Here is a 26,194-nt window from a genome sequence, read left to right on the forward strand (position 1 = left end):
GCAAATGAATGAATAAAATGTTATTTGTACTTAGCAGTATAAAGTGAAAAGGTTGAGACCAGTATGATGGCTTAGTGAGTAAAGGTGTTTCTTTCAAGCCTGGTAACTTGAGTTCAGTCCCTGGCACCCACATGGTAGGAGGAAAGATCCAACTCCAGAAAAGTGCCATTTGACCTCCATACCTATGCCAAGGCACAAGTACTGCTGTGTATTCACAAGCAAATGTCGCAAGCATTTCTATTTCTTTTTTTTTTTTCTTTTCTTTTTTTTTTTTTTTTTTTTTTTTTTGGTTTTTCGAGACAGGGTTTCTCTGTGGTTTTGGAGGCTGTCCTGGAACTCGCTTGGCAGTCCAGGCTGGTCTCGAACTCACAGAGATCCGCCTGCCTCTGCCTCCCCAGTGCTGGGATTAAAGGTGTGTGCCACCACCACCCGGCTTGGCCCAGCTTTTTACACGGGTGCTGGGGATGTGAACTCAGGTCCTCATGTTTGCTTTTGGTTTAAGTTTTTTTGTTTGTGCATTTGTTTTGGTTTGTTTTGGTTTGGTTTTCAAGACAGGGTTTCTCTGTATTGTTTTGGAGTTTGTCCTGGAAACGACCGCCTCCAAAACAATACAGAGAAACCCTGTCTCATAAAACCAAAAAAAACAAAAAAAAAAAACAAAAACAAAAAAAAAAAAAAACAAAGCTGGGCCAATCAAATCAGAGCTGGGGAGACAGAGCTACAGGGGGATTTCCCGGGCTTGTTAACAAGCCTGTCTACTACTGGAACCAGTGAGTCCTAGCTTCAGTGAGAGATCCTGACTCAAAACAAATACAAGGTGAAGAGTGATAGATGCTGATCCCTAACATTGACCTCTGTCCTCCACATGCACAGGCACACGTGTGTGCATACATTGACACATAAAATGTCAAACTTATAATTTATAAACGGAAACCAGTGCTTGTTAAGTTCCTAGGAGGGAAGAGCACTGTTCTGGAGATGCAAAGAAGGGCTTTAGGAGGAAGGAGCCTAACTTTTAATGCTAATTAAAATGTTGCCCCTGAAAAACCAAAACAACACAAACTCAATCATTTCATTAGTTACCTACTGTATACTTGTGTAATTATATTTTCATTTGTTTCAACATTTTGTGGAACTATGTTTGCTCTCCCTTTATAAGTACAAAAGAGCCTCCATTTTTGCCTCTTGGCCCATGCTGCCCACAGTGTTTGCTATGAAGAAGCTCACTGATTCCTGTTCTAGACAGGTAATTTTTTTCCCTTCAGAAAGAGAAATCTGAGGCTTGCTCTGTGTTCTCCTAAGCTTTTCCTTGAAAAATCTGGAACAGGACAGCCTCTCCGCCTCCTTATGGCAGTGACATCATCTCCGAAGACTGTCCCAACCTCTTCCACAGCCCGTTACCTGCTCGGCAGTCCCTCGCAGCTGACTCTGGATGCGCTGGCAGAAGTCAGGGTTACACAGCAGAGTGAGAGGGGCCTTCAGATGCACTGGCACGGACTCAGTAGTCTCTAGGAACCGCTGCCACTCGTCATCACTGTCTGGATCCTGAGCATTCAGAGTGAAAGAGGTCAAGAGGAGTGAGTGCGGGGCTTATAGCTTTCAACCCCAGATTAGAAGCTGAGTGGTATGCCCTCGTTTCTCTTCAGATTACATATGTCTTTCACCTCTTACTAAAGAAACTGAGTGGTTTGTGAAGTAACGATAAGTAGCCGGTGGCTCCTTTAGCATAGGGTGTATTGTCAGACACTGCCAGGAAAGACACAATAGGCAGTATAGAAGGGATCTTGAAAGGTCCCTTGTGGAACACTGGGGTATATGCATAAAGAGGTACCCAGAAGTGCCCAATGCAGCACGGCTGATAATAACAAAACATGGAAATGTCCTAAAGCCAGTTGGGAAGGGAATAGTAAACCATGCTCTGTCTCTAAAAGGAACTACTAGAAAGTCTTTAAGTTAGATCACATTACTGAGGATTACCTGCTATAGGGCTTCTACCCAAAAATACGCAGGCTGAATCTAATCACAGAAGAACAATTTGAGGAACACTGCAAAATAATTCACTTGTATACTGTTCTGGCTGGGAATATTTCAAGTGTATTCTCCCATAGTTTCATGCTTTAAATCCCTACTCCCAGCATGGTAGCTGGCATTCAGAGATGCTGAGACCACCCTGCAGGAAGCATTAAGATCTCCCTTCCTCTGGGCAGTGGTGGCGCACGCCTTTAATCCCAACACCCGGGAGACAGAGGCAGGCGGATCGCTGTGAGTTCGAGACTGGGCTGGACCGACAGCCTCCAAAACAATACAGAGAAACCCTGTCTCGTAAAAACCAAAAAAAAAAAAAAAAAACCTCCCTTCCCCTGCACCCTCTGCTCTGTAGTAACTGAACGTGAGTCCTTGTATATCCAAGGCAAGAGGCAAGCAGCACACACTATCCCACTGAGCCACACACCTAGACAGGAACAAAGTATTTTTCTTGGGACCTTGGTTAGGTTTTAAGATACTTCTTTTTTTATATACAGGGTCTCACTATGTTGTTCTCTGTAGACCATGCTGCTGGGAACTCACAGAGATCCCCCTGTCCCTGTCTCCCAAGTGCTGGGATTAAAGACCTGTACCACACCTGGTTCAAAGCGAAATTTCTAACTATAATAGTGCAAGGGAATGACTTTATTCTTGGGAAATATGCACCGAGTATTCTTAGGTAGAAAGGCATGTCTGCAAATTGCTCCAAACTGATTAAAAAGACAGTATGTCCATCTGTTCATGGAGACTCATAAAGCAAATGTGACAAGATTGTGACAGGTGACTGAATCTGGGTGTAGGAAGGACTACAGCTGAATATTTTTGTCTTCTCTAAACTATTTTGTGTTGGTAACTTAATTTTCAAAGCAATGGTGTTGGGAGATGGAGCCTAATAGGAGTTTTTTGGTGGGGGGGTGGCTTTTTTTTTTTGGGCCATGAGCTCCAACACCACAAACTAATTCATGCTGCTTTAAAAATAATTTCCAGGGCCTAGATGGATGATGGCTCAGTGATTAAGAGGTCTAGAGGACCTGGGTTTGATTCCCAACATGGTGCTTCAGAACTCTCTGTAACTCCAGTTCCAGGGGATCCAATGTCCTGTTGTGGCCTCCATAGGCACCAAGCAGGTATCTGGTACATGGATATACAAGCAGGCAAACACATGGACATAAAATATATTAAACTGCTAGGTCTTGAGGATCAGTCCTATAAAGCCAACATTCTGGTGGGTGAAGTAAGAGCACTGTGAATTCCAGGTAAGTCTGGGCTACACAGTGAGAACCTGACTCTTGATTTTCTGTAACATGGAAACATAGCATTCTTCCCCCTACAAATGATGTGGTACTCAATGGACCATTTTAGAAGAACAGAGATTGAGCCTACCAACATGTTCACTTCAGACTTCCCAAATTTTTGTTCATTACAAATTACTCAGTCTCTGATATTTTTCTTTGGCAACACAAAATAGACAGAGATAAGGGTAAGGGGACACATGGAGTCTATGTTACAATTTTTTTTCATTTTTTTCGAGACAGGTTTCTCTGTATTGTTTTGGAGCCTGTCCTGGAACTCGCTCTGTAGACCAGATCCTCCTGCCTCTGTCTCCTGAGTGCTGAGATTAAAGGCATGCACCACCAATGCCCAGCTATAATTATTTTTTTAATTTGAGTGTTTGCCTACATATATGTCTATGTATAGGACAGCCTCCAAAACAACACAGAGAAACCCTGTCTCAAAAAAAAAAATATATATATATATGTCTATGTATGATGTGCATGCCTGAGGCCTGAAGAGGTCAGAAGAGATATTGGATCTCTTGGAACTGGTACTGTGGATGGGCGTGAGTCACCACATAGGTAGTATAAACTGAACCAGTAGTTTTTGCAAGAACAAGTGTGTGTGTGTGTGTGTGTGTGTGTGTGTGTGTGTGTGTGGTTTTTAGAGGCAGGGTTTCTCTGTGGGACAGCCATGGCTGTCCTACAACTCATTTTGTAGACTAGGCTGGCCTTGAACTCACAGAAATCTGCCTGCCTCTGCCTCCCAGAACAAGTACTCATAACTGCTGAGCTCACCAGTTCAGCTCCATGATAATTCAAGTTGAAATTATTTCAAAATTAGAACTCTAAAATGGACAGAAAAGGTCAAAGAAGGAACATATGCTCTGATGTAGAAACAAGTCCTAAAATTGGTGATATAGTAAAAGAAGCATGGTGAAGGAGTAAACAGGATAAATCCAACAGTGCAGAAACAGCCAAATTGTACATGTACATACATGTGAAGTTCAGAGAGTCTGAAAGGAGACAGATTAGTAATGGCAGATATCTCTGGAAGTGAGGTAAGGTTCAACCTTCATTTTTATTTGTTGCTGTTGTTTTGATTTTTGTTTGTTTGTTTAGATAAGATACCATTATGTAGCCCAGGCTAACTAGATATTTCTGGGCTTAGGAGATTCTCTTCTCTCAACCTCCCCAAAATTGGAACTATAGGGAACGTGTTAACATCCACCTTAGAACCTTAAATCTTATCTGTGCATTCTAATTTTTGAGTCATTTTTAACGAAAGGGAGCTCATACTGTTCCAGGAAAGCACTCATTAGACCTAACACCCCACCTCATTTTCTAGATCCATTGCATCAGTGTTCTGCTGGCTCATCGTTGTCTCTGGCCTCAGCTCCGGGAACTCTTGTTCACACTCCAAAGTGATGTGGTTTTCCCTGCCAAAGCAAAGCAAGAGTAAGATGACTTCTGGACCTGTGAGACTTAAGATTTGTTGCCTTGTGGCTCCCTCCAGGCTCAGGAAAAAGTCTAGGAGAACCAGTCATACAAATAAGTAGAGGGCATTTCTTTTGGGTGGGGTTCTGGGATGTGGTCACTTCAGGACAGGATTTCTCTGTGTAGCTTTGGAGCCAGTCCTGGCACTCCCTCTGTAGACCAGGCTAGCCTTGAACTCACATAGATCTGCCTGCCTCTGCCTTCCAAGTGCAGGGGTTAAAGGCGTGAGCCACCACTGCCCTTCCAGCTTGATCTTACTATCAAGGAGACTTGATTTTTTTTTCACCCTTGACTTTCCACTCAAATATTCTTCCCTTTCGGACAGAAATGCTCCTAGTCATTTCAAAGCACAACTGAGACAGGAAGACAAAATCCTCAAGTTTCCTGATGAATCAAGAAATAATTAGAGGGCCTGGAGAGATGGCTCAGTGGTTAAGAGCACTGACTACACTTCCAGAGGATCCAAGTTTTATTCTCAGCACCCATATAGTAGCTTATAACTGTCTATAACTCCAATCTCAGGGGATCCAATGCCCTCTTTCGGCTTCTGAAGGCATTGTACACATATGATATACAGACATACATGCAAGCAAAACACCCATATATATAAATAAAAAGAAAAGAGAAAAAGTAAACCAGAAAGAATTAGGACCTAAGAAGCTAGGATTCAAAGTCCTAAAGCCCTATCTATGTTTTGGCAGAGGTGTTTCTGCAGATAACTCCCCACCTCTCCAACACACACACACACACACACACACACACACACACACACACACACACACACACGCCATTTTACTCTTCTTACCGGGATGTGGGGGTTGTTTCTCCAGCCCCCCAGTCTTCCCAGTTGTTCTTCATTTCTGAGTCCAATATACTAGCCAAGAGACTTGGTTCCTGAGGAGGAGCCTTTAGTCCAGGCACAGGCGCTGTGCCAAGAGTCATCTTGCTGGGCCTGTCTTCTGGTTCAAGGGCAGGTCCTGCATTCTGGTCTTTCTATAAGAGGTGGGTAGGACACAAGAGAACTATTTGGGCAGCATGGATCCTATTCCCATCCTTTTGCCAATTCGATAAAAGTTACCAATTCTCCCAAGTCACTAGCCTGTTCTTGTCATATGTTTTTCTCTGACCCACACACCTTCTGCTCAGCTTCTTCAGTCATGCGTTTACAGGCCTGGCGCAGGATGTGAGACTGGCTACCCTTGGGCGCCAGCCGATGGGCCTGTTCATCCTTTAGGACCTGAAGTTCTGGCGGTAGGCGGCTCGTAAATGGGGTGCCCAAATCTGAGCCTGCTGGTTCAGTTATTACTGCAGAGAGGGAGGAGGAGAGGACATGACTCTTCCAGGACTGTGGCTACCATGGCCACTTGGCCAGGGACAAGTCCAGTGTGCCTGGGACCCTGTGGAAAGTGGTCATTTTGACAAATAGGAAGCAGGAGTGGTAAAAGCTAGGCTATAGAAGAAAGATGTCCAAGCTGGGGAGGAATGAGGTGTGCGGCATCAGACAGTGAGGAAGGAGGAAGCTTGAGAAGATGCTATGAATGGCCAGAGCCCTGGGAACCCTGATGACTCACTGGTGACACGGCCAGCAATAAAGGGGTGATGCAGGAGGTCTGGCCAGGACAGCCGCTGCCGGGGATCCTTGGTGAGCAACCCCTGCAGGAAGTTCTGTGAAGAGAAATAAAGCATCATTGGCCCTTCCTGCCCTTCCCTCTAGGCTCTCCCTCAGCTCTCAGCAGTGCTGGCAAGAAAACTCCTGCATTTGTGCTTACAGCCACTCAAACACACCCCTAACAACCGTCCCCTTAAAAACAAATCTTCATGCCACCAACTTTGAAGAGGCATGTCACTTTCACAGTTATCTTCAGAAAGCAAACATTCATAGTCATAGACTGTTTGTGAATGGGTATGAACTGATGATGCATCCATGATTAAACACATACACAAACGAGTAGTGGCTCAAGGATGTGTTTGGGAACACTCAAAAACAGAAAATTTCAGTGAATTTTCAGATGGAGAAGGGACAGAAAGGGTATATCTGTTAAGAAGAAACCCTTAATTAGGCCTGAAACAAGAAGAGAAGGTAGGCGTTGCAGAGATAGCTCAGCAGTTAAAAGCACTTCCAAAGGACATGAGCTTGCTTCCCAGCACCCATGTCAAGCAGCTCACAACTGCCTGTAACTAGCTCCAGGAGGCTATGCCTCTGGCCTCCAACTTGTGTCAGGCCTGTATGTTGAAAATCTATTCCATACTGCCAAGAGTTCAGAGAGCCTGGACTTCTATTGTCTTTTAAGATGTCACCTAATGGCTGCAGAATGTCCTGGTCTTGGTGGTGAACAGCTCCTATCTAAATAACAACACAGTTAAGGAGTGTCTTTAGGATTAAGGGAAATAATTGCCATCTGCCCTTTATACCTGATAATAGATGTCTTCTGCCATTGCCCCCACCTTTGGATGGTTACTTAAGATTATGCATCAATAAACTGGGTGCTTTCAGTATTAACTGACCACCCTCCTGATTATGATCTTATATCTCTAGCCTTCCCTCATCCACACTCCCCCACTCAGGAATGGAGCTGGGGCTGTTTGGCTGGTTCTGACGGCAGCCCCAAAGATATCAATGCAAGACAAACTTGCACTAACACATACACACTTAAATAAAAATGGAGGGATACTCTCCAGCCTAGATACATGGGGGAGGGCCTCAGTCCTGCCCCAAACGATATGACAGACTTTGATGATCCCCATGGGAGGACTCACCCTCCCTGAGGTGGTTGGTAGGTGGGATGGGAAGATGGTGAGGGAAGGACTGGAGGGAGAGGGAACAGGGATTGGTATGTAAAATAAGATTGTTTTTAATTTAAATAAAAAACAAAAAATAAAACCTTTTAAGAAAGAATACTTTTTTAAAATCTAAATAAATAAACCAACTAGAAGTTATTAATAGACTATGAATGCTGTTCTAAAATGTGGTGACTTGTATTACTATAGCTATTGCTGAAGATTCCTGCATATCTACTTAAGGAAGAAGGAATATTCTAGGTATACTTTCCTCTTTAAAGATAATTTATTTAACATTTTTGAGAATTGTTTGAGCATCCCCAACTATGTAAGTTAGGAAAAGCATGTTCTCTTCCATCCTAGATAAACCAAAGGAAACCTGTAATGAGACTTTATTCTGGGAGAAGACTGTATTTGAATTCCATTAAGGCCCACAACCTTGCCCTAGATAAGAGATGAGTATAACAAACTCCTCATCTCTCCCCCACCTACCTGCTGGGGCAAAGTTACAGTGAGTAGGTACCACTTCCCATCACCCACCCCTAATGACCAGCCACTCTAATAACTGAAGAGCACTGCAAACAGTGTGGGAGCAGCTGGATTGCATCTGATACTGCCTCTGATAGGGGATCAGTGGAACGGGGGACACATTAAAGCCCAGTAGCTCTTTCCTCCTGTTGCCTTTAAATTACTTCCTACTGTGATAGAGCTTAGCTTGTCTGCACGGTTTTGGAAAAGAGACAGAAATAGAGGAAGGTAGGTTTCTGATATAAAAGCTATCCCCCTTTATCTCCTATTACCTTGAAGCAGGGACTGATGGTGGAGGGCCAGCGCACAGGGTCCTTGAGAATGAGGCTAACCAGTTGAAAGATGCTGGTGGTGTAGAAGGGAGGAGTGCCTACAGCCAGCTCATACAGGATGCAGCCTACAGACCAGAGGTCTGCGGTGTGGTCATATGGTCGCTCCTCCACCAGCTCTGGAGACATATAGAGTGGTGTGCCTTTGATGGATGTCAGCACCATGGTGTTAGTGCTCATAGCTCGGGCAAATCTGCAGAGGTGACAGGATAGAAATGAAAAAGATCTTCCTGACCTTGTCACAACTAGAAAATTACAGTGGAGGACACGGGCCCATGTGATGGCTCAGTGGCAAAGGTGCCTGCCACCATGTCTGATGGCTTGGGTTCCGCCCCCCAGGGCTCACACAGTAGAAGGAGGGAAATGACTCCTGCAAGTTGTTCTCTAACCTCTACAAGCATGCCATGGCGTATGAGTGCCCACATCTCCACATGCACAATAAATACGCATCATAAAAATACCTTTAAAAGAGAAAATTAAACCTGGCCATTTACTACCTCTTAGCACATGGGATAACCTGAACCAAAGCAGACACAGTACCTTTGATCAGTTCCAAAGGCCCAGTCAGAGGCCCAACCTCCAGCTGTGGTTCTAACATGAGTCTTTGGGTAGTCTAGGACTCCCTGAAGGAGAAGCACAGATGGAAGCTCAGAAACCCTACCCAAAGTCACAAAGTTTGATGCCACCACCCTTGGCGAGGAGAATGTTCTGAGGTTTCATGTCTCGGTGGAGGATTCGGTGAGAATGCAGGTAGTACAGGGCTGACACCAACTGGGCAGCAATGGCCTGAACCTAGGGGTCAGACAAATGAAGGGAAAGGCAGAGGAAGAAGCCAGCTGACAAGCCAAAGACTTCCAGTGTCGAGACTAATTTGACTTTCTGTTCTTCGCTTCTCTTTTAGGACCTCACGTTACACTACATCCTCCTTGGTTCTGGTTCCCCTTAATTCATCCTTTTGTTTGTTCAAGGAAAATCTATTGTATATCTTTTACTAGTTTCATCACCATGAACAAATTATTCTGTGTTTCCCAGAGTTATCATCTATAAGGTGACAATAATATAGCGCCTGCCTCCCAAGACTACTGTAGAGATTAATGGAGCTAAAGCATGTAAAGTAATATGCAGAACAGTACCTAATATGAAGGAAATAGTCTGTGCATAATAGCTGTTTTCAATAAGGTAAAATCCCTTTTCTTAATATACACAATCACTTAAACAAGGCAGACAAAACAGTAAAATAATTACTTTTTTGTTCGTTTGTTTGCTTGAGACAGAGGCTGGCCCTGAACTTTTTATATAGCTGAGCATGATCTTGAACTCCTGATCCTCCTGCCTCTACCTCACCAGTGCTTGAGATTACATCTATGTGCCACCAAGTCTAGTTTTATGTGGTACTGGGAATCCAACCCAGGGTTTCATGCATGTTAGGAAAGCACTCTACCAACTAAGCTATATAGCACCAGTTTAAAATGACTACTTACAACAGTAATGGCACTTCTGGGGTTGGAGGCTGCCTACTTGTTAAGAGTATAAAGAAACACCTACAATGAATGTAGTTAGAAACTCCTCAACCAAATCCCATTGCCAGCCTCTTTGTCTTAAAGGTGAATCCTCTGTAACCACAATGCTTCTCTTAGGGCCCTCTCTGATACTAACTTTTCTTCCTTAAAGGAATAATAACTATGACCAATATCCACAAAATTAATCACTAATCTTCAAATAGCCTTACAAGGTACATATTATTACCATCTTCATTTTATCAGTGAAGTAACTAAACACAAAGACATAAGACTAATTTGTCCATGGGAACCCACTAGTGAAGGGCAAGATTTGTACACAAATATTGTGGTTCCAGCGTCCCAATCCTTAACTCTCACCCCATATTGCCTCTATATATACCTAGAGACTAGTACTCTTCTTGGGGGTTTTAAAAAAAATTGCTGGTGAGATGGTTCAGTGGGTAAAGGCACCTGATGCCAAGCCTAATGACCTGAGTTCAATCTCTGGGACCCACATGGTAGAAGGAGAGAACTGACTCTGCCTCTTGCAAGTCTTCCTCTCACTCCACATGTGTGCTCTGGCCTGCATGTATACACACACATACACACACACACACACACACACACACACACACACACACTAACATTTTTAAAGGAACTGTCAGGTGAAGTGCCCATTGAATAAGTATTAGGACTTGGGAGTTTAGATTCTCAGCATCTATGTTAAAAGCTGGGTATGGTGGCACACATTTGTAGCGTTGGTGTTTGGGGAGGGGGTAAAGATAACAGGCAGATCCCTAGAGCTTGTTAGCCACACCAGTCCAGTCATTCCACAATCTGAAGGCTCAATAACAGCTTGAGAACCAGACAATAAAGGTGGAGAACAATTGAAGAAGACACTGGTCCTAACCTCTGGTCTCTACATGAATGCGCATGAACCTACACATATTTGCATATACACAAATATCCCCTCATGTTTATACCACACACACATACACACACACACACACACAGAGACAGAGAGAGAGAGACACACACATACATACATACAAATGAATTCTTGATGCCCTCAGCTTGCACTCCTTGCCCTTCACCCAGAGAGAGATTCAAAGTACAGGAACATTTGAGTAAGGGAGCATACCTGGTCTTCAGGAAGTTTTCCATCATCTTCCAGAATCTGAAAGAGTTCTCCTTCAGCATAGTCTGTCACTACTACCACCTGCAAGGAAAAGGCAGTATGGTACTGATGGGCCAGTCATGCACTCTGTGTTTGGGAAATGTCTGGGGCCCTTGGGCTTGGAGAGGGGCAAACCAACACCATCAAAACATACTTCCTTGAAGCCAGGCAGTAGTGGTGCATGTCTTTAATTCCAGCACTCAGGAGGCAGAGGCCGGCGGATCTCTGTGAGTTTGAGGCCAGCCTGGTCTACAAAGCTACACAGAGAAATCCTGTGTTGAAAAACCAAAACCAAAACAGAAACAAAAAACAAACAAATAAAAACACACCTCTTTGTCAGTCTCAAAGCTGTCAAGCATATGCACAATGTTGGGATGCCACAGACCCCGCATGATTTCAATCTCTCTTTGCAGATTCCTTAGCTCTTTCTCTGAGCGCCCCAGTTTGGGGATGAACTTCAAGGCCACCACCTGTCAGTAGTAAGGTAAAGAATCAAGGCCTAACCATACCATGGAGAAATGCAAAGAAACTCTCAGACCAGCTGAGCTGCTTGGGAGAGGCTGAGACCCAGTGAGCTACCTGGAAGAGACATTCTCTATCCTGTCAAAATAACAAGTAGTGAAGAGTGCTCCAGGTGTACAGCTGTCACACATGCTTAAGTGGACTTTGGTGATACAGTTGTCTTTTTGCTCCTGTAAGTAATCACTAACCCCTCACTTATACTCCTTTAAGTGACCTCAATAAAACTCTCTGGTTCTTCTCCTCTCTCTCTCTCTCTCTCTCTCTCTCTCTCTCTCTCTCTCTCTCTCTCTCTCTCTCTCTATCTCACACACACACACACAGTGCAAATATTCCACACTTTATCTTAGAGCTCCACAATTCAAGATTTTATATGGCTTAGCCAACTCTTAGTATGCATTCTAACACATGCTAATCTCCCACTTTGACTTTCCCCTGACTTTGTCAACCCATCACCAGGGAGAAACAGTTACTGCCAAAGAGAGCCCTTTGATGGATTCTGGGAGACATTTTGTGTCCTAAGCAAAGGACTCGAGGTGAGATTTATGGAACAGATTTCAAGGGTTTATCTTTTTTAGGCAATACAAAGAACACTGAAGTTTTTTGTCCTTTAGTGGGTGTCAGGCATTGTACTGAGTGATTATTAAGTGATTAAGTGTGAAACACATTTAATCCTCAGACCCCATCAATCATCCCCCATTGTACAGTTTGGGGAAACAAGCATGGAATGGTTGGGTAGTTTGTCCCTAGATCTAAGGCTAGGATTTGACTCCAGGTAATCAAATTTCAGGGGCTATACATCCTAGGAAGTATGCTGGAGTCAGAGCATAGAAATACACACCGTGCAACTCTTCTGTCCCAAGTTTCTGCTGGTGTAGGGGCACCAAATCCCACTCAAAAGTTATCTTTGTTCACTACCTGAGCACTGTATTTCTTTCGACCCTTATACACTCTGCCAAAAGAGCCTTCTCCAATCATCTCCAAAACGTGGTACTTTTCCATGGCATGGATTTCAGGGTCTCTCAGAAGGGAGAAAGAAGACGATGGCAACGAGCTGTAGATCCAGGGACAGTTCCACACATCTGGGAAGCCTGGCTTGGAACATGGGAGAAAGATATGTTATCAGCCATGCCTTTTCCTCCTTTTCACAATAAACCAGATCTCAAAAACAGGATCAGGATGGAAAGATGATCAGATCTTGGAAACAGAACGTCTGGAGTCACCCACTCAGGCTAGACGTCCACAGCACACGGTTTCCCCTTTCCCCTCCCCACCAGCGACGCTCACACGCTCCTTCTATAGCTTCCAAGTTAATGACACCCTCGGCTCGCCCAACACCACCACTCTTGACTCCTGTCGGTAGCCGAGTGCCCCCAACCTAGATGCTCCAAGCTCCCCAGGCCGAGGGCTGGCGGTCCTGCCCTCTAGCCGGGTCCCACTCAGGGGCCTGCGTTACTGTTCTCCATTCATCATTGCTGCTCTTGTGAGTTTCCCACTCTTACCAGTTTTATTCCTCGGAACCGATCAGAAGCTTAAAGGACAAAGCTCTCAGAGATGCGTAACAGACACAAACGGCCCACTGGCACTTTATAGGGCACTTCTGTCGCTTGGCTATCAGGCCCCACCAAGGACCTAGAGTCCTCAGTTGCCTAGAAACAGCGCCAGCTTTCTTTGCCCCACCCCGCCCTAGTTTTCAGTCTCTAACTTCCCAAAAGGTATTTCCGGTTCCGGCTAAGAGCCGGAGAAGACATGGCGGCGTCTGCGTCGACAGCTGCCGGGGAAGAGGACTGGTAACTTTGGGTCATAGGTTTTGGTTGGCTGCCTGGATCTGGTGCTGGGAACTAGCAACAGCTTCACATCGTCAGAACTGCGGGCTTGAGGGGTGGATCAAGGGGCGAGCTGTGGCAGAAACCCTGACATCCTTTCCTAGACGAGCTACTGGACCGGGAACGAAGGGTGGAGAAGGGACTGGGTCTGCGCTGGCCTGGCCAGTTGGGCCCACGCCATATCGGCCTAATTGCCCCCTCCTACAGCCCTGTCCCTCCTACTTCTCCTGGATGGGACTTTCTGGGGCCTGGCGGATGACTGCTCATCACCCTCCCGCCTCTCGGAACAGACGTCCTTCTCGTGCCCCTAGGATCCTACCCTTTGGCCCAGTCCATTTCTGCCTATGCGTTCCTCACCTTTCTGTACTCCCGACAGCACTTATACCTATTGTCAGAAAAGCCTTACTCCCCCGCATAAGCCCTCCTACTCTCTCGGGCATTCTTAAGAAGAGACCAAAAGCCTTTAAGGACTTTGGGTTTTGAAGATAAAGATGGGCTCACTTCATATTTAATTTGCTGGATGTGATGCTGACCAGACCAGCTAGCTCCTGTGAGTCGGTGTCAGCTTGGGGGGAAAAAAGTGGTGGGCGTGGCATTACCTCATAGAGTAGTTGGGAGGATCACTGGGATTTGTAATATTCATAAAGGCCAGCTTTTCATTAATTGCTGAAGTGTAAGACCTCAAGACACTAGATAACCCAAAGAATATCTCTGTAACTTAAGGCCTTCTACTCTTAGTACTTGGGTAGCCCACTACCCACCCCCACCCCCCTTCAGTCACTTATGACCTTATCACTTACATCCAAGACCCAGGTCACCTAAGGTGTGCAAAATACTGAAGGATGCCGTAATGGAGACTGTACCTCAGTGTTACATTGGTTCAGGGAGGCCAGCCAGTAGTTTCCTTTATAAAGCTATTTGGCCTAGTGCTCTTCACTATTGGGACGAATGCTTAAGATTATGAAGGGACACTTGAGTCATGAGAGGGTAGCAGTGATTGCAATAGTCTATGTCATCCAGAATGTCTTTTTTATTTGTGAGATAATGAGCTTTATGTTTTAAGGTTTCTGTGTAAGGCTTAAGAATGCTAAAATTAGTCATAATTCTATGTTTAAACGCGTGCCCTCTGATTTATATCAGGATCACAAACCCTGTAGTAGACATGATACTAGACATCCAGCGTCATGGATGCATTCACAGCACTTAGATTATGCCCTTCTCTTTTTCCTTTTGAGGGTGGGGGGAGATCACTTAGACTAGATACTATGTCTCAGACACTTGGGCACTGTATATAAAGAACTCATTTTTAAAACTCACAGTAGCCCTAGTGAATATGTTGTATTATCTCTAAGTGATAGGCAGTGTAACTCAGACTTCCAAAAATAAGTGACCTGACCATATAGCTGGTAAGTAGTTTCTGCCTACTATTAGCTACAAGCCCTATAGCTCTCCCAGTGCAGTACAGCTTTTAGAATACCTAAACCTGTTCATCTTGGCATATCCTTTGAGGATGCTTAGACTGACTAGTGCTGGTAAGGTCATTGGCAGTACCTAGGGTACAGGGAATTGTGCTGAACAGTAGTATAGGCAGGCAGGAGTAGTACTGGTAACCCTGTTAGTAAAAAATGGATGCCACATATTTAGGTCAGGGAGGAGCCACCAAAGGATAACCAGCTGTAGAAACCTGAGCAGGAAGTCAGGGCCTGACTGACGAGTCCTAGTCCTCCTGTGTTGAGCATTGGTCAGCTGTTTCATCTCTCTGGGAATCTATTTTCTCAGGTTGGCAGAGGCAGACTCTAAAATTCTAAATCCCATTTTGTCTACCTGGCCAGTTGACAGCTTAAACATTTCCCTATTTTACCAAATAATTTGACAAGAGAGTGTTATTGAGGTAGCTTTTTCTTTTCTTTTCTTTTCTTTTTAAATTAAGTCAGTCTTCAACAGCCATGGCAGGCTTCAGCAGGGAAAGATGTATTAGTGACTCAGTCTCCCTCTTACTCTCCAGGGTCCTTCCCTCTGAAGTTGAAGTATTAGAGTCCATCTATCTGGATGAACTACAGGTGATGAAAGGAACTGGCAGGTGCGTATCCCATTACAGGTGGTCAGGAGACTTAGTAATGAGACGATTCTGCACAGAATCTGGGCTTAGGGTACTGTGAGCCTTGACTCAGAGGTGATGTTGGTCATATACACACTGTCCCTTTAATCTTCCCCCTGGCAAGAAACAAGTCCAGTGAGCACTCCTCCGCCTGCTTCACTGTCTCACCCCTCCTCCCCAGCTCTCAAGCCCCTGCCCAGTCACACCCTGCGTCTTCACTTCACCCACCTGCAGATCTTCACCCTGGGAGATTTTCATCACTCTGCACCCCGCCACCGCAGAGGTCCAAGATTCACAGTTTGTCTGCTTTACTCTGGTGCTTCAGGTCCCAGTACAGGTGAGGCCTCTGCAGGAGTGCAAAGGGAGGAAGGGGAGAGTCCCTCGGTGGGTCGCTTTAATGACTATATGTTGCTTTTCTGCACTAGTATCCCCATGAGGTGCCACAGATCTCCATCCGTAACCCCCGAGGGCTTTCAGATGAGCAGATCCACAAGTAAGCTGGGCTAGTTGGGAGAGGAAAACTCGGAATTCAGTTCTGCCTGCTGAAGGAGGAAGTTTAATATAGGCTTCATTATTTTTTTCCCAGGATCTCACAGGCACTGGGCCATGTGGCCAAGGAGGGACTGGGCACAGCCATGCTCTATGAACTCATTGAGGTAACGTGTGATGGCCTGGGGAAATGTCCTTTCAGGCTAGAGCATTTCTGCAGTCAGTATATTTAGTCCTTATTTGCTTAGATCCTCAGTTAGTTTAGAAAGATAATTCCCATGTTTCCAAAAAAAAATCCTCCAAATTGTAGTTAAGTAGCTTCCCCAAATTGTTAATTCCAACATCTTGATGAAAAATATTTTTCTTCTTTTATTTTGTTGTGGGGTTTTTGTCATTCATTTGTTTTGTTTTTGAGACAGGGTCTTGCTATAAGTCTGGCCTGGAACTTGGCCTCCTATATACTGAAATTGTAGGCATGTGCCACCACACCTAGCAACTTTCCCTCTTTGACGTACATTTATTTTTCTATTCTATACTATTCTTTTCTTTCTCTTTGTTTGTTTACTTATTTTTTTATTGTTGGTCTTAGTTAGGGTTTCTATTACTATGATGAAACACCATGACCAAAAGTAACTTGGGAAAGAAAGGATTTATTTCATTTCATCGTATATTTCAGGAACAGTCCATGACTAAGGGAAGTCAGAACAGAAACTTAAGGCAGGAACCTGGAGGCAGGAAGAAGCCATAGAGGGGTGCTGCTCACTGGCTTGTTCATCATCATAACTTTCTCAGCCTGCTTTCTTAACTAACTCAGGACCTTCAGTCCAGGAATGGCACCATCCACAATGGACTGCCCTCCCCCACCAGTTACTAATTAAGAAAACGCCCCACAGGCTTATCTTCAGGCCAGTTTTATGAAGGTTTCTTCTTAGATGCTTCTAGTTAACCATGATGGGTCTCACTATGTAGCTCTGGCTGTCCTGAACTCAGAGATCCATCTGCTCCTATCTGCCCAGTGCTGGGATTAAAGGCATCGGTTCCAACACCCTGCATTTTCTCTTGCTTCAGTTTCAGTACTTTTTCTTTTTCCTGACTGAGGTTCAAAACTAATGCCTTGCACATACTAGAGAAGTGATCTAATACTGAGCTATATCCATAACATTTTTAAATTTTTTAATTCTGAGAACGAGTCTCATTAAATGAACAAGCAGGCCTTGAACTTGTGATCTCCCTGTCCCTGTCTTCCAAGTAGTTGGTATTACAAGTCTGTGCCACCAGGACTGGCTTCAGGCAGTTCTTGTTTTATTATTGGCACTAGCAACTGAAAGTAGCAAAATACAGAGCTTTTACCTAGGGGCTGGGCATGAGGGATCTTAGTCATAGATGAACACTTGTAGGTTAGCTTGCATTAGAACTGACGAGAAAAGCCATGGTTTCTTTTCTCAGAGAGTTTATACTTAGGCTAGCCATAGTGGTGCACACCTATGATCCTAGCACTTGGGAGGTGAAGGCAAGAAAATTCATGAGTTCAAAGCATTCTTAACTACATAACAAGGTCAAGGATGGCTTGGGCTACATCCGACCCTGCCTTAAAAAAAGATTGTGGTGGCACAATCCCAGCATTCAGGAGGCAGAGGCAGATAGATTTCTGTAAGTTTGAGGCAAGCCTGATCACAAATAAAGTTCCAGTCCACCTAGGACTGTTACACAGAGAAACCCTTTTTTTGTTTTTGTTTTTCAAGACAGAGTTCCCCTGTGTAGCTTTGGAGCCTGTGCTGGAACTCGCTTTGTAGATCAAGCTGGCCTCAAACTCACAGAGATCTACATGCCTCTGCCTCCCGAGTGCTGGGATTAAAGGTGTGCATCACCAACACCCGGCTGGGTAACTTTTCTTATTTGAGGTTAAAAGCACACAATCAAGGTCACCCTTGTTTCCTTCTCCTTGGGGTTTCTTAGGAAAAATGTTCAGAGTACAGTGAAGATGAGTTGCATAGAATTAGTGAGTGGGCATTTAGGGCACAATAGCACTTCTGGGCCAGACTCTGGTTTAGATTCTGAAATTCTATAGTGTTAGCTATGCAAATACATATTTCATAGCCCAATTTGATACCATTTTATTTCTGTCCATTTAATTGCCCCATGGGGGAATTATATTTGAAGAATGTTAAGAAAAGCCTCTGAGGCCCCACAGTTGCATGTGCTAATAAGTCTAGCCACCAGAGAGTCTGAAGAAAAAGGATCTCTTGAGCCCAAAAACTTGGGTCAAGGCTACAAAGCAAGACTCTTGGTTCAAACAACAACAACAAAAAGGAGGCATGTCAGAAAATGAAAATGGGGCGGGTTTTTTTTTTGTTGTTGTTGTTGTTCTTTTTTTTTTTTTTTTGTACTTTTGAGACAGTATCACTTTGTAGCCAGGCTGGCCTCAATTTTTTTTTTTTTTTTTTTTTTTTTTGGTTTTTCGAGACAGGGTTTCTCTGTGGCTTTGGAGGCTGTCCTGGAACTCGCTCGGTAGACCAGGCTAGTCTCGAACTCACAGTGATCCGCCTGCCTCTGCCTCCCGAGTGCTGGGATTAAAGGCGTGTGCCACCAACGCCCGGCCTGGCCTCAAATTTAAAGTAATCTTCCCACCTCAGCTTCCTGAGTGCTAAAATTGAAGCTACCATGTGTGTGTGTAAAGTTTTGAGAGCTGGGTATTGTGGTGCATGCCTTTAGTCCTAGTACTCGGGAGGCAGCGGCAAGCAGATCTATGAGTTCTACAGATTGAGTTCCAGAACAGCCAGGACAATCATACAGAGAAATCCTGTCTCAAAAACAAACAAAACAAACACACACACACACACATACCTGGATAGAAAAAAAATAATCAAAACTCATCTTTTTGTTTTTTGTTTTTCTGTTTAGTCCTAGAACTCCATCTGTAGACCAGGGTGACCTTGATCCACCTGCCTCTGCCTCCTGAGTGCTAGGATTAAAGGCATGCACTACAATGCCCAACCATGAATATTGTTTTTATCTCCAAAGATCTTAAAGGTGACTTAGGGACAGGAGAAATAATTGACTTAGGTCTTGAAACCAGGAAGGTCAATTGGGAGGAGGGGGGCATGGAGAGGGACTCTTGCAAGTAGAACATTACCAGGATAGGAATGCATCAACAGTAGGTGGCAAGCTGGCTTGGCAGATGCCACACCCAGCCAGTCACTCCTGGAAGAAGTACATGGGATGTGTTTAGTCTCCTGCCTCCACATTTCAGTAGCATCTTCTCTCCTTTCAGAAAGGGAAGGAAATTCTCACAGACAACAACATCCCCCATGGTCAGTGTGTCATCTGCCTCTATGGTTTCCAGGTGAGTTTCTCAGCTTGAGCAGATAGGTAATGGCTAATGAGTGTTCACAGGTACAGGACTGCATCTGTCTCCCTACAGGAAAAGGAGGCCTTTACCAAAACACCCTGTTACCACTACTTCCACTGCCACTGCCTTGCTCGGTACATCCAGCACATGGAACAAGAGCTGAAGGCACAAGGACAGGAACAGGAGCCACAGCATGTTGTCACCAAACAGGTAGTCATTGCAGACCCACTTTCTTGTCCAGTGTCCTTAGACTTTGACACCCATCTCCGTCCCTCCATTCTAGTGGCTTTTCATCATTTAGTTGTAGATACCTTGGAGATGAAATCTCACCCCTGTCCAGAAAGAAAGGCATCCTTGTGTACAGATATATTGCATGCAGCTTTGCAACATTGCCAGACATTTCCTTAGGCAGCCCTGTCCTCCTCCGTCCCACCTCATTGCTGAGCAGCTAATGCTTGTGCCCTTCAATCCCAGCCCTCCAAAGACTGGGCTGGCTGGCAGGGAGTGGGATGTGATTTCTCCTCTTGTTTTAGAAGGCAGTCGGTGTGCAGTGTCCTGTGTGCAGGGAGCCCCTTGTGTATGACCTTGCCTCGCTGAAAGCAGCCCCTGAACCCCAACAACCCATGGTAAGGGATTTCCTTCTGGTCTAAGCCAGGAATAGTGGCATTCTCTAAGGAGAGAGAAATGACATCTTGTCTCCGCTATTCTCTGGAATTGGGTTTGACTTGCTTAAGACTGCTCTTTGAAGCCACACCCCCCACAGGAGCCTAAGACTTCAGAAGCCCAACTCTGAGGAACAAAACCAAGAACTCAGACTGGGAATGTGGCTCATTTGGTAGTGGACTTGCCTAGCACACACAAAGCCCTAGGTTTGATCCCCAGCACTGAGTTAAAAACCTGGTATTGGTACAGTGGTACACTCAATTAATGCCGGCACTCAGGAAGTGGAGGCAGGAGGAAAAGCAAGGTCATGGCATGTGGTAAGTTTGAGGCCAGTCTGGGCTTTATGAAACTCTTGCCTAAAACAAAACAAAACACCAGGAACCTTGTGTAGCTCTCCTAGGACAATCCTAGAAGAGTTAGGGTTCAAGTTGTCCGCTTTCTCATCTTGGTTTTTTTCTCCTGCCATTCTGTTTCCTTTCCTTCAAGGAGCTGTACCAACCCAGTGCAGAGAGCTTGCGCCAACAGGAAGAGCTTAAGCTGCTGTATCAGAGGCAGCAGGAGAAAGGTGGTATCATTGACCTTGAGGCAGAACGGAACCGGTACTTCATTAGCCTTCAGCAGGTGAGGAAAGGAAGGGTTCCCCTCTTGGCCTCAGTGCCTCCAGTGTGGTGCTAGGGTGTGCTTCCTTCTGCCTAGGGAGGTTACAGATTGATGACTGACTGGTAGTGGAGAAGGGTCTCCCTTGATGCATTGTCTCTTCTTCCCAGCCTCCCACGACTCTGGAACCTCAATCAATTGTAGATGTCTCCAGAGGACCCCAACCACCTGATGCCCTTTCTGCAGAACAATCTACTTCTCCAACTCCCCAGTCAACTGTGCCAGCTCCTCTACCCATGGCTACACAGTATGTGTGTGAGAAGATTCCAGGGGCTGGCCCAAATCAACGCAGGCTGGGTGAGACTCAGAAATCCATGCTAGATCCTCCACGATCTGGTCGTGGCTCCTGGCGACACTATGATCGGAGGCACCCAAAAGGAGGGGAGTACTGTGCTCCAAAAGGTACCAGTGACATCCAAGAACTGCCACCTCCTGGAAAGCCTCTCAAGGAACCTGTGGACTTAAAGCCAGAACCCCGTAACAAAGGGCACACAGGTCTTCCTCAGGAGAAGGGGCCTGGTAGCTGGCAGGGCCCCTCAGCTCGCAGGACTCGGGACTGTGCTCGCTGGGAACGCTCCAAAAGCCGTACACCAGGTTCTTCTTACTCCCACCTACCTCGGGGCCAAGGAACATATAGGTCTGGTACTCACACGGAGCCCATGGGCTTGGAATCTGAGGAAGGTTCCTAGCAGTACTGTGGGGGGACAGGGAATTGGGGATGGGAGGGAGGCAATAAAGAGATTTGGCCCTTGCTTAATAGCACCTAGCTTGTACGGTATGACGTTTTTTCTTCCTTTTTTTTCCAGTTTATTTTTATGTGGATTGGTGTTTTGCCTGCATGTATGTCTGTGTGAGGGTGTAGGATCACCTAGAGCTGGAGTTACTGACAGTTGTGAGCTGGGTATGGCTGTTTCTAAATTGCTACAAGATTTGGGTATGGGGGCAGGGGTGGTTCTAAGTCTGTTCTCTAAAAGTGCTAAGGTGGAAAGGGTCTTACTTGCCTGCCAGTGTGGTCAGTTTTGAGGAGGTTGACATTTGGGCAGAATCCTTAGGAGGTACCATAACATATAACTCTCTATATATTCAAGCATGCACTGTTGACCTGTTGGTTGTTTTGAGATTAGGTCCCATGTAGCCCAGACTAACTTCAAGATGCATACAACTGAAGAAGCCCTGATCTTCCTGTCTACCTCCTGAGTGCTAGGGTTACAGGCCATTGCCATCATGGCCAGTTTGTGAATGCTAGGCAAGCATTCTACCACCTGAGCTATATCCCAAGCCCCTTTGCTCTTCTGAGGGGAAAAATGGTCTCACTGTTGTTCAGGTTGGTCTTGAGCTTTTAGCAACCTTAACTACCTTAGCTCTGGAATTAAAAATATGTGCCACATGGTACACCTTAATACCAGCATTCAGGAGGCAGAGGCAGGTGGATTTGAGTTTTAAGGCCAGCCTGGTCTACAGAATGAGTTCCAGGACAGCCAGGACTACAGAGAAACCCTGTCTCAGAAAAAAACAAAAAATAAAAAAAAGTGTGCCAAAACATGGCCTTTCATGAAGACATATATTTTTCCCATTAAGGCTCAGTCTCTTCTTTCCCTCGTTTAGGTCATGGCCCCATCATTTGTATATGTGTATCTTGTAGGCACTTGCCATTGCAACTCCTGTTTCATTCTCAAGTACAAACACAGCAAGTGAGGGAGGAAAGTCTCAGACCAGATTAGTTTGACAGGTGTTTATAGATTTTTTTTTAGAGCAGACAGCGGCCTGGTGGATCACCTCAGAGATTCAACATTGTCAATAGCCCCCATGGGGTCACTTTTATACAGCATGAAGTAGCCTTGCACCTGGGCAGGACTAATCTGGGATGTAGATTTAAGGACATGTTCTGCAAAGCTCTCAGCCAAGGAAGGCGCTTGCCCTGGATAGAACCTTTGGAACATCTGGGTCAGCTGCCAGTGTGAGCAGTAGCCCACATACTCCTTCAGATCTACTCGCCCAGGACGTATCAGAGCAGGATCCAGCCTAAGAAGAAAAGCAGAGTCACAGCCAATAGTCCTGCCAGCACCCAAAACAGACCATCTCCTCAGTCCCCCAACTTGCCTTCCTTTCTCCTTACCTCTCAATGTGATTGGTGGTCATGAACACAATGCGTGCCTCAGTGGAGGCTACACCATCCAAAGCATTGAGCAGTCCGCTGAACGTGAGTCGACCTAGACCTTGGTACTTTACAGGGTCTAGGCGATGACAGGAATGTGGATGTTAAAACTGCACCAATCCCCACTGCAGCTCCCTACTTCCCAGCACGTCTTGTTGCTGCCTCAGTCCTCCAAAAGCGCCTGCTCCCACACTGACTTTCAGTGTCTTAAACAAGAATCTCCCTGGGTGAGGGAGACGGCTTTGTAGTCAAAAGTGCCACCAGCTTTACACAAGCCTAAAGACCTGAGTTTGATCTCAGAATCCAAGTAAAAAGCTGGACGCAGTGGTACATGTCTACATCTTCCAATGCTGATGGTCGAGACAGGAGTATGGCAGGACCCACAAGAGAGGCACTGCTTCAACAAGGTGCGAGGTACGAACTGACTCAAAACAGTTTTCTGACCCCACGTGCATGTGTCTGCATACGTGCACATGAAACTAGCTAAACAGGAAACACCCGTCCCAACATCCTCACTCACTCTCCACGGCCAAGTCTCGACTGAGAAAAGCGGCATCCACGTCCTCCAGGAGCACCAAGCTCTGCTGCGGGGCTACACTGAGCAGGTGGTTGAGCCGGTCATCGGAGAGACTAGAGTCTGTGAGGCTGAGCAGGCAGATGCTGTGCTCCAGTTCTCCAGCCAGAGCTGTTCTGTGGACAGCAACACAGAAGGAGGTCCCAGGCAACCTGAGGATTCTTTGGGACTCCTAGGCGGTATGTCTCAAAGGTCTAAGTCTCCTATAGCACCCACTTGATGCTCCATATGTCTCATGTTTACCCTGGTTATTAGTTCCAGGATTTATGTCTCTTTTCCAAGTTTCCTAGAAGCCCAGTTTTTCTGCAAAAGCTGTTTTTCAGAATCAAGAGAATTTGACTACTCACATGAAACTGCTCTTTCCACAACCAGGGGGACCATAAAGAAGGTAGCCACGTCTGTAGGGAATGCCTAGGGACATAACCAAGACAAAGAGGACCTAAAGCAAATCCTGTACTCTGGCCCAGGTGTCCACATTCCCCCTCACCTCTGTTCCCTATCAGTCTGGTGGTCTTAGTATCAGAAAAAGATATCCCCAGAGACGTTTTCTTTTCCCTTCTCCCGAGCTAGAATTTTCTGTCACCTCATGCAGCTATAGGCTAGCTCAGATCCCAGCTGCTGCTTACCTCTGTCAATGTACCACTTGGGGTTATCAATGAATTCCCGAATATCTTTGACAATTCGGTCAGCCAGACCCTGCTGTAAGACTACAGAATCCAATGGCCTGCGGCGGCGTGGATAACCAAAGGTACGCCATTCAGAACCCACAGCTGTGTACATCACCGTCTTCCCCTCCTCCTGCTGTAGGGCTAGTGCTCGAGCTGAGAGCAAGGAAATGAGACAGTAAGTCTCTTGATCACAGCTGATTCTTCAGTTGGCACCCTCCTCCCATGTACTGGGATCCCTATTCCTCTAAGGAGCTGATGCCCAACCTCCCCATTACTGAAGGATCCGCCAGAAGCCTGCCTGTCCCATCTCATACCTTCTTCCAGGATATTGAAGAAAACCTTTCGATCAGTGCCCAGGGCTGTAAAGGTGACAGATTCCCAAGGAGTTCCTGTTTGCAAGTCTACCATCTGCATGTCTCGATTTCGTTGTACCCGGATCCATTTCCCCTGATACCTGAATAAAATTGTCAAAGTGACCCAATTTCCTCCATTTATTTGACCTATCCTCAGAACCCTTCCTAGCTTCCAATCTTACCAAATGAAGTGGTTTCCAGGGCTGGGGATAAATTCGAACTTGGTGGAAATCCGGCCACTTTCATGCTGAAGGTATGAGGTTTCAACACTGAGGTGCTGAGTGTGGCTACTGTGTCGGGTAAGCCAGCTAAGCAACCAGGCGTAGCTTCTGTCTCTAGCAGGGACTTCGAGTGTGATCATGTAATGGCGCCGGAATGCCACTAGACCCAGCTGGGCTCCTTTCCGGGCCACAGCCAGAATCGTGCCCACACCTACCAGTCCAAATCCTGCCCCAAAGTAGGGATTGTCTTTTAGGGCCAGAACAAAGTCTGTCAATGGCATCTTGACAGGAAAAAAAAAAAAAAACTACAGATGCTTACAGACCCCGAGGCACTGTCAAAACCTAGGCGTGGAGAGCAGCAGAGCTGGGAGAAAGCATAAGACGAGTTTAGAAACCAAACCCATCAAATGTGCCCCATTTCCTCCCACAGAAGCAAGATGGACAGGCCAGCAGTCCTGTGTGCTTCACTGTCTTTTTGTGGAGTAACATGGTGTCAGAATGCCAGGGCAAACTCCTCAGGCTCTCCAATCCATTTTGCTCTTCAAATAGAAGACCTTTTGCCAAAAGACCATGTTTGGAGATTTTCTCAACTCCAAAATGCAATGTAATCAGCTTCACATAAGGAGAGGAGAAAGGCAAGACTTTGGTCCCTGGCAAGAGCTGAGACAGAATGGGTCCCCATTGGGCAAAGGGCAGCAAAGGTGATTTTTCTAGATCCCAATGGCCTGTTCAGACCTTTATTACTTCCCGCCTAAACTATTTCATGCAAGGTAAACATTAGTTCTTGAAGTGGCATTTCAATGGACCTCCAGCACTTGTGTCATCCAGTCACCACACGCGGACCATCTCCAATTCTGTCACACTTTTACTCCAGCACCCTCAGTGACTTTTTCCCATTGGGATCCAAACACAACCGTATACACGGGGACCTCCACATTAGGACATCTACCTTTGCTAGCCGTTCAAGAAATATGCAAATTACTACCTACCTCTGGCCCACTCAGTTCTGTGGGTTCCGAATGCCCCCTTCTTTATTCCCGGCATTCTTACTGAGATCTCATAGGCTACTTTCTCCACGGAGCCTTTTCCAAATTCAACCCCATAAGACGTGACTAGGCCTAACTGTAGACGATTCCCAAGGGAAAGGGATGAATTATTCCCAGCACACCTCTCCTGCGACACTCCACCACCGCCACTTTGTCCTGGCACGCCGGGCCACCGGTGAATTGACAGCCGTGACTTCTTCTAGGGCTCGGAGCTGGGATCCATGATTCCAAAACACCTTTGCATAGAGAGCCACTGACGAAGCTCTTCTGACTCCCGGTTCCAGAGCCTGACACACAGCAGGAGACTCCCGGACACTCCACACACCACACAGCTCGCGCTTCCAGGAACGTGGTCGGGAGACGTCTGTCACCCCGCCCCCTTGCCGCCAGGACTCTCTAGCCCTCAGACTCGATGGTAATACCAGGCTGCACTTGGAGGTCGCGCCGCTAGACCCAGCCTGCGAGCTCA

The 26,194-nt window shown here is 45.9% G+C and overlaps 3 protein-coding genes across 11 annotated transcripts in view; 1 reads left to right on the forward strand and 2 right to left on the reverse strand.

Moving 5' to 3' along the window:
- The window catches only part of Stk36 (serine/threonine kinase 36), a 28,424-nt gene extending 14,417 nt beyond the window's left edge, over positions 1 to 14,007 (reverse strand). Inside the window, exons 1-11 of one of the 4 annotated variants that reach the window (XM_040753314.1) lie at positions 13,810 to 14,007; positions 12,545 to 12,717; positions 11,437 to 11,577; positions 11,072 to 11,149; positions 9,093 to 9,223; positions 8,375 to 8,624; positions 6,368 to 6,461; positions 5,932 to 6,101; positions 5,602 to 5,789; positions 4,636 to 4,738; positions 1,402 to 1,545 (exon numbers count right to left, since the gene is read on the reverse strand). In XM_040753314.1, the coding sequence (XP_040609248.1) occupies positions 1,402 to 1,545; positions 4,636 to 4,738; positions 5,602 to 5,789; positions 5,932 to 6,101; positions 6,368 to 6,461; positions 8,375 to 8,624; positions 9,093 to 9,223; positions 11,072 to 11,149; positions 11,437 to 11,577; positions 12,545 to 12,628 (1,383 nt within the window). In that variant the 5' untranslated portion in view covers positions 12,629 to 12,717; positions 13,810 to 14,007. Of the gene's footprint in view, positions 1 to 1,401; positions 1,546 to 4,635; positions 4,739 to 5,601; positions 5,790 to 5,931; positions 6,102 to 6,367; positions 6,462 to 8,374; positions 8,625 to 9,092; positions 9,224 to 11,071; positions 11,150 to 11,436; positions 11,578 to 12,544; positions 12,722 to 12,913; positions 12,971 to 13,128; positions 13,268 to 13,809 lie in introns of those variants that run through there. The other 3 variants (XM_040753312.1, XM_040753311.1, XM_040753315.1) reach the window with 3 other exon arrangements.
- On the forward strand, positions 13,300 to 21,470 carry Rnf25 (ring finger protein 25). 3 transcript variants are annotated; one of them, XM_005070491.3, is made up of 10 exons: positions 13,300 to 13,416; positions 15,458 to 15,532; positions 15,785 to 15,887; positions 15,976 to 16,043; positions 16,137 to 16,206; positions 19,311 to 19,382; positions 19,461 to 19,598; positions 19,922 to 20,014; positions 20,538 to 20,672; positions 20,819 to 21,470. In XM_005070491.3, exons 1-10 carry the CDS (start codon positions 13,376 to 13,378, stop codon positions 21,395 to 21,397), a joined length of 1,374 nt encoding a protein of 457 aa, XP_005070548.1. In that variant the 5' UTR covers positions 13,300 to 13,375; the 3' UTR covers positions 21,398 to 21,470. The 3 variants fall into 3 exon arrangements, with proteins under 3 accessions (XP_005070548.1, XP_005070549.1, XP_012969090.1); XM_005070492.3 differs by having other exon boundaries at positions 19,925 to 20,014; XM_013113636.2 differs by lacking the exon at positions 19,922 to 20,014.
- Positions 21,471 to 22,425: 955 nt separating this feature from the next.
- On the reverse strand, positions 22,426 to 26,128 carry LOC101843673 (mitochondrial chaperone BCS1). 4 transcript variants are annotated; one of them, XM_013113650.3, is made up of 8 exons: positions 25,848 to 26,128; positions 24,641 to 25,043; positions 24,420 to 24,559; positions 24,064 to 24,258; positions 23,785 to 23,848; positions 23,384 to 23,553; positions 22,825 to 22,942; positions 22,426 to 22,730 (listed from the first exon to the last, which is right to left on the reverse strand). In XM_013113650.3, the coding sequence occupies exons 2-8, from the start codon at positions 24,958 to 24,960 to the stop codon at positions 22,481 to 22,483; spliced, it is 1,257 nt and encodes a 418-aa protein (XP_012969104.1). In that variant the 5' UTR covers positions 24,961 to 25,043; positions 25,848 to 26,128; the 3' UTR covers positions 22,426 to 22,480. The 4 variants fall into 4 exon arrangements, with proteins under 4 accessions (XP_012969104.1, XP_012969103.1, XP_021083041.1 ...); XM_013113649.3 differs by having other exon boundaries at positions 25,669 to 26,128; XM_021227382.2 differs by lacking the exon at positions 24,641 to 25,043 and having other exon boundaries at positions 25,848 to 26,123.
- Between the last annotated feature and the right edge of the window lie 66 nt (positions 26,129 to 26,194).

The sequence above is a fragment of the Mesocricetus auratus genome, unplaced genomic scaffold (assembly GCF_017639785.1).
Source record: "Mesocricetus auratus isolate SY011 unplaced genomic scaffold, BCM_Maur_2.0 Super-Scaffold_100010, whole genome shotgun sequence".
NCBI lineage: Eukaryota > Metazoa > Chordata > Mammalia > Rodentia > Cricetidae > Mesocricetus > Mesocricetus auratus.

Bases quoted from the DNA above. Each gene is read 5' to 3' on its own strand.
- Rnf25 (XM_005070491.3), top strand. From the start codon at position 13,376: ATGGCGGCGTCTGCGTCGACAGCTGCCGGGGAAGAGGACTG. The intron at 19,599-19,921 runs GTAGTCATTGCA...CTCTTGTTTTAG, and splicing joins AGCATGTTGTCACCAAACAG to AAGGCAGTCGGTGTGCAGTG. The intron at 20,015-20,537 runs GTAAGGGATTTC...CTTTCCTTCAAG, and splicing joins CTGAACCCCAACAACCCATG to GAGCTGTACCAACCCAGTGC.
- LOC101843673 (XM_013113650.3), bottom strand. From the start codon at position 24,960: ATGCCATTGACAGACTTTGTTCTGGCCCTAAAAGACAATCCCTACTTT. The intron at 24,560-24,640 runs GTAAGATTGGAA...AATTTTATTCAG, and splicing joins CCTGGAAACCACTTCATTTG to GTATCAGGGGAAATGGATCC. The intron at 22,943-23,383 runs GTGAGTGAGGAT...GTCATCGCCTAG, and splicing joins TCGAGACTTGGCCGTGGAGA to ACCCTGTAAAGTACCAAGGT.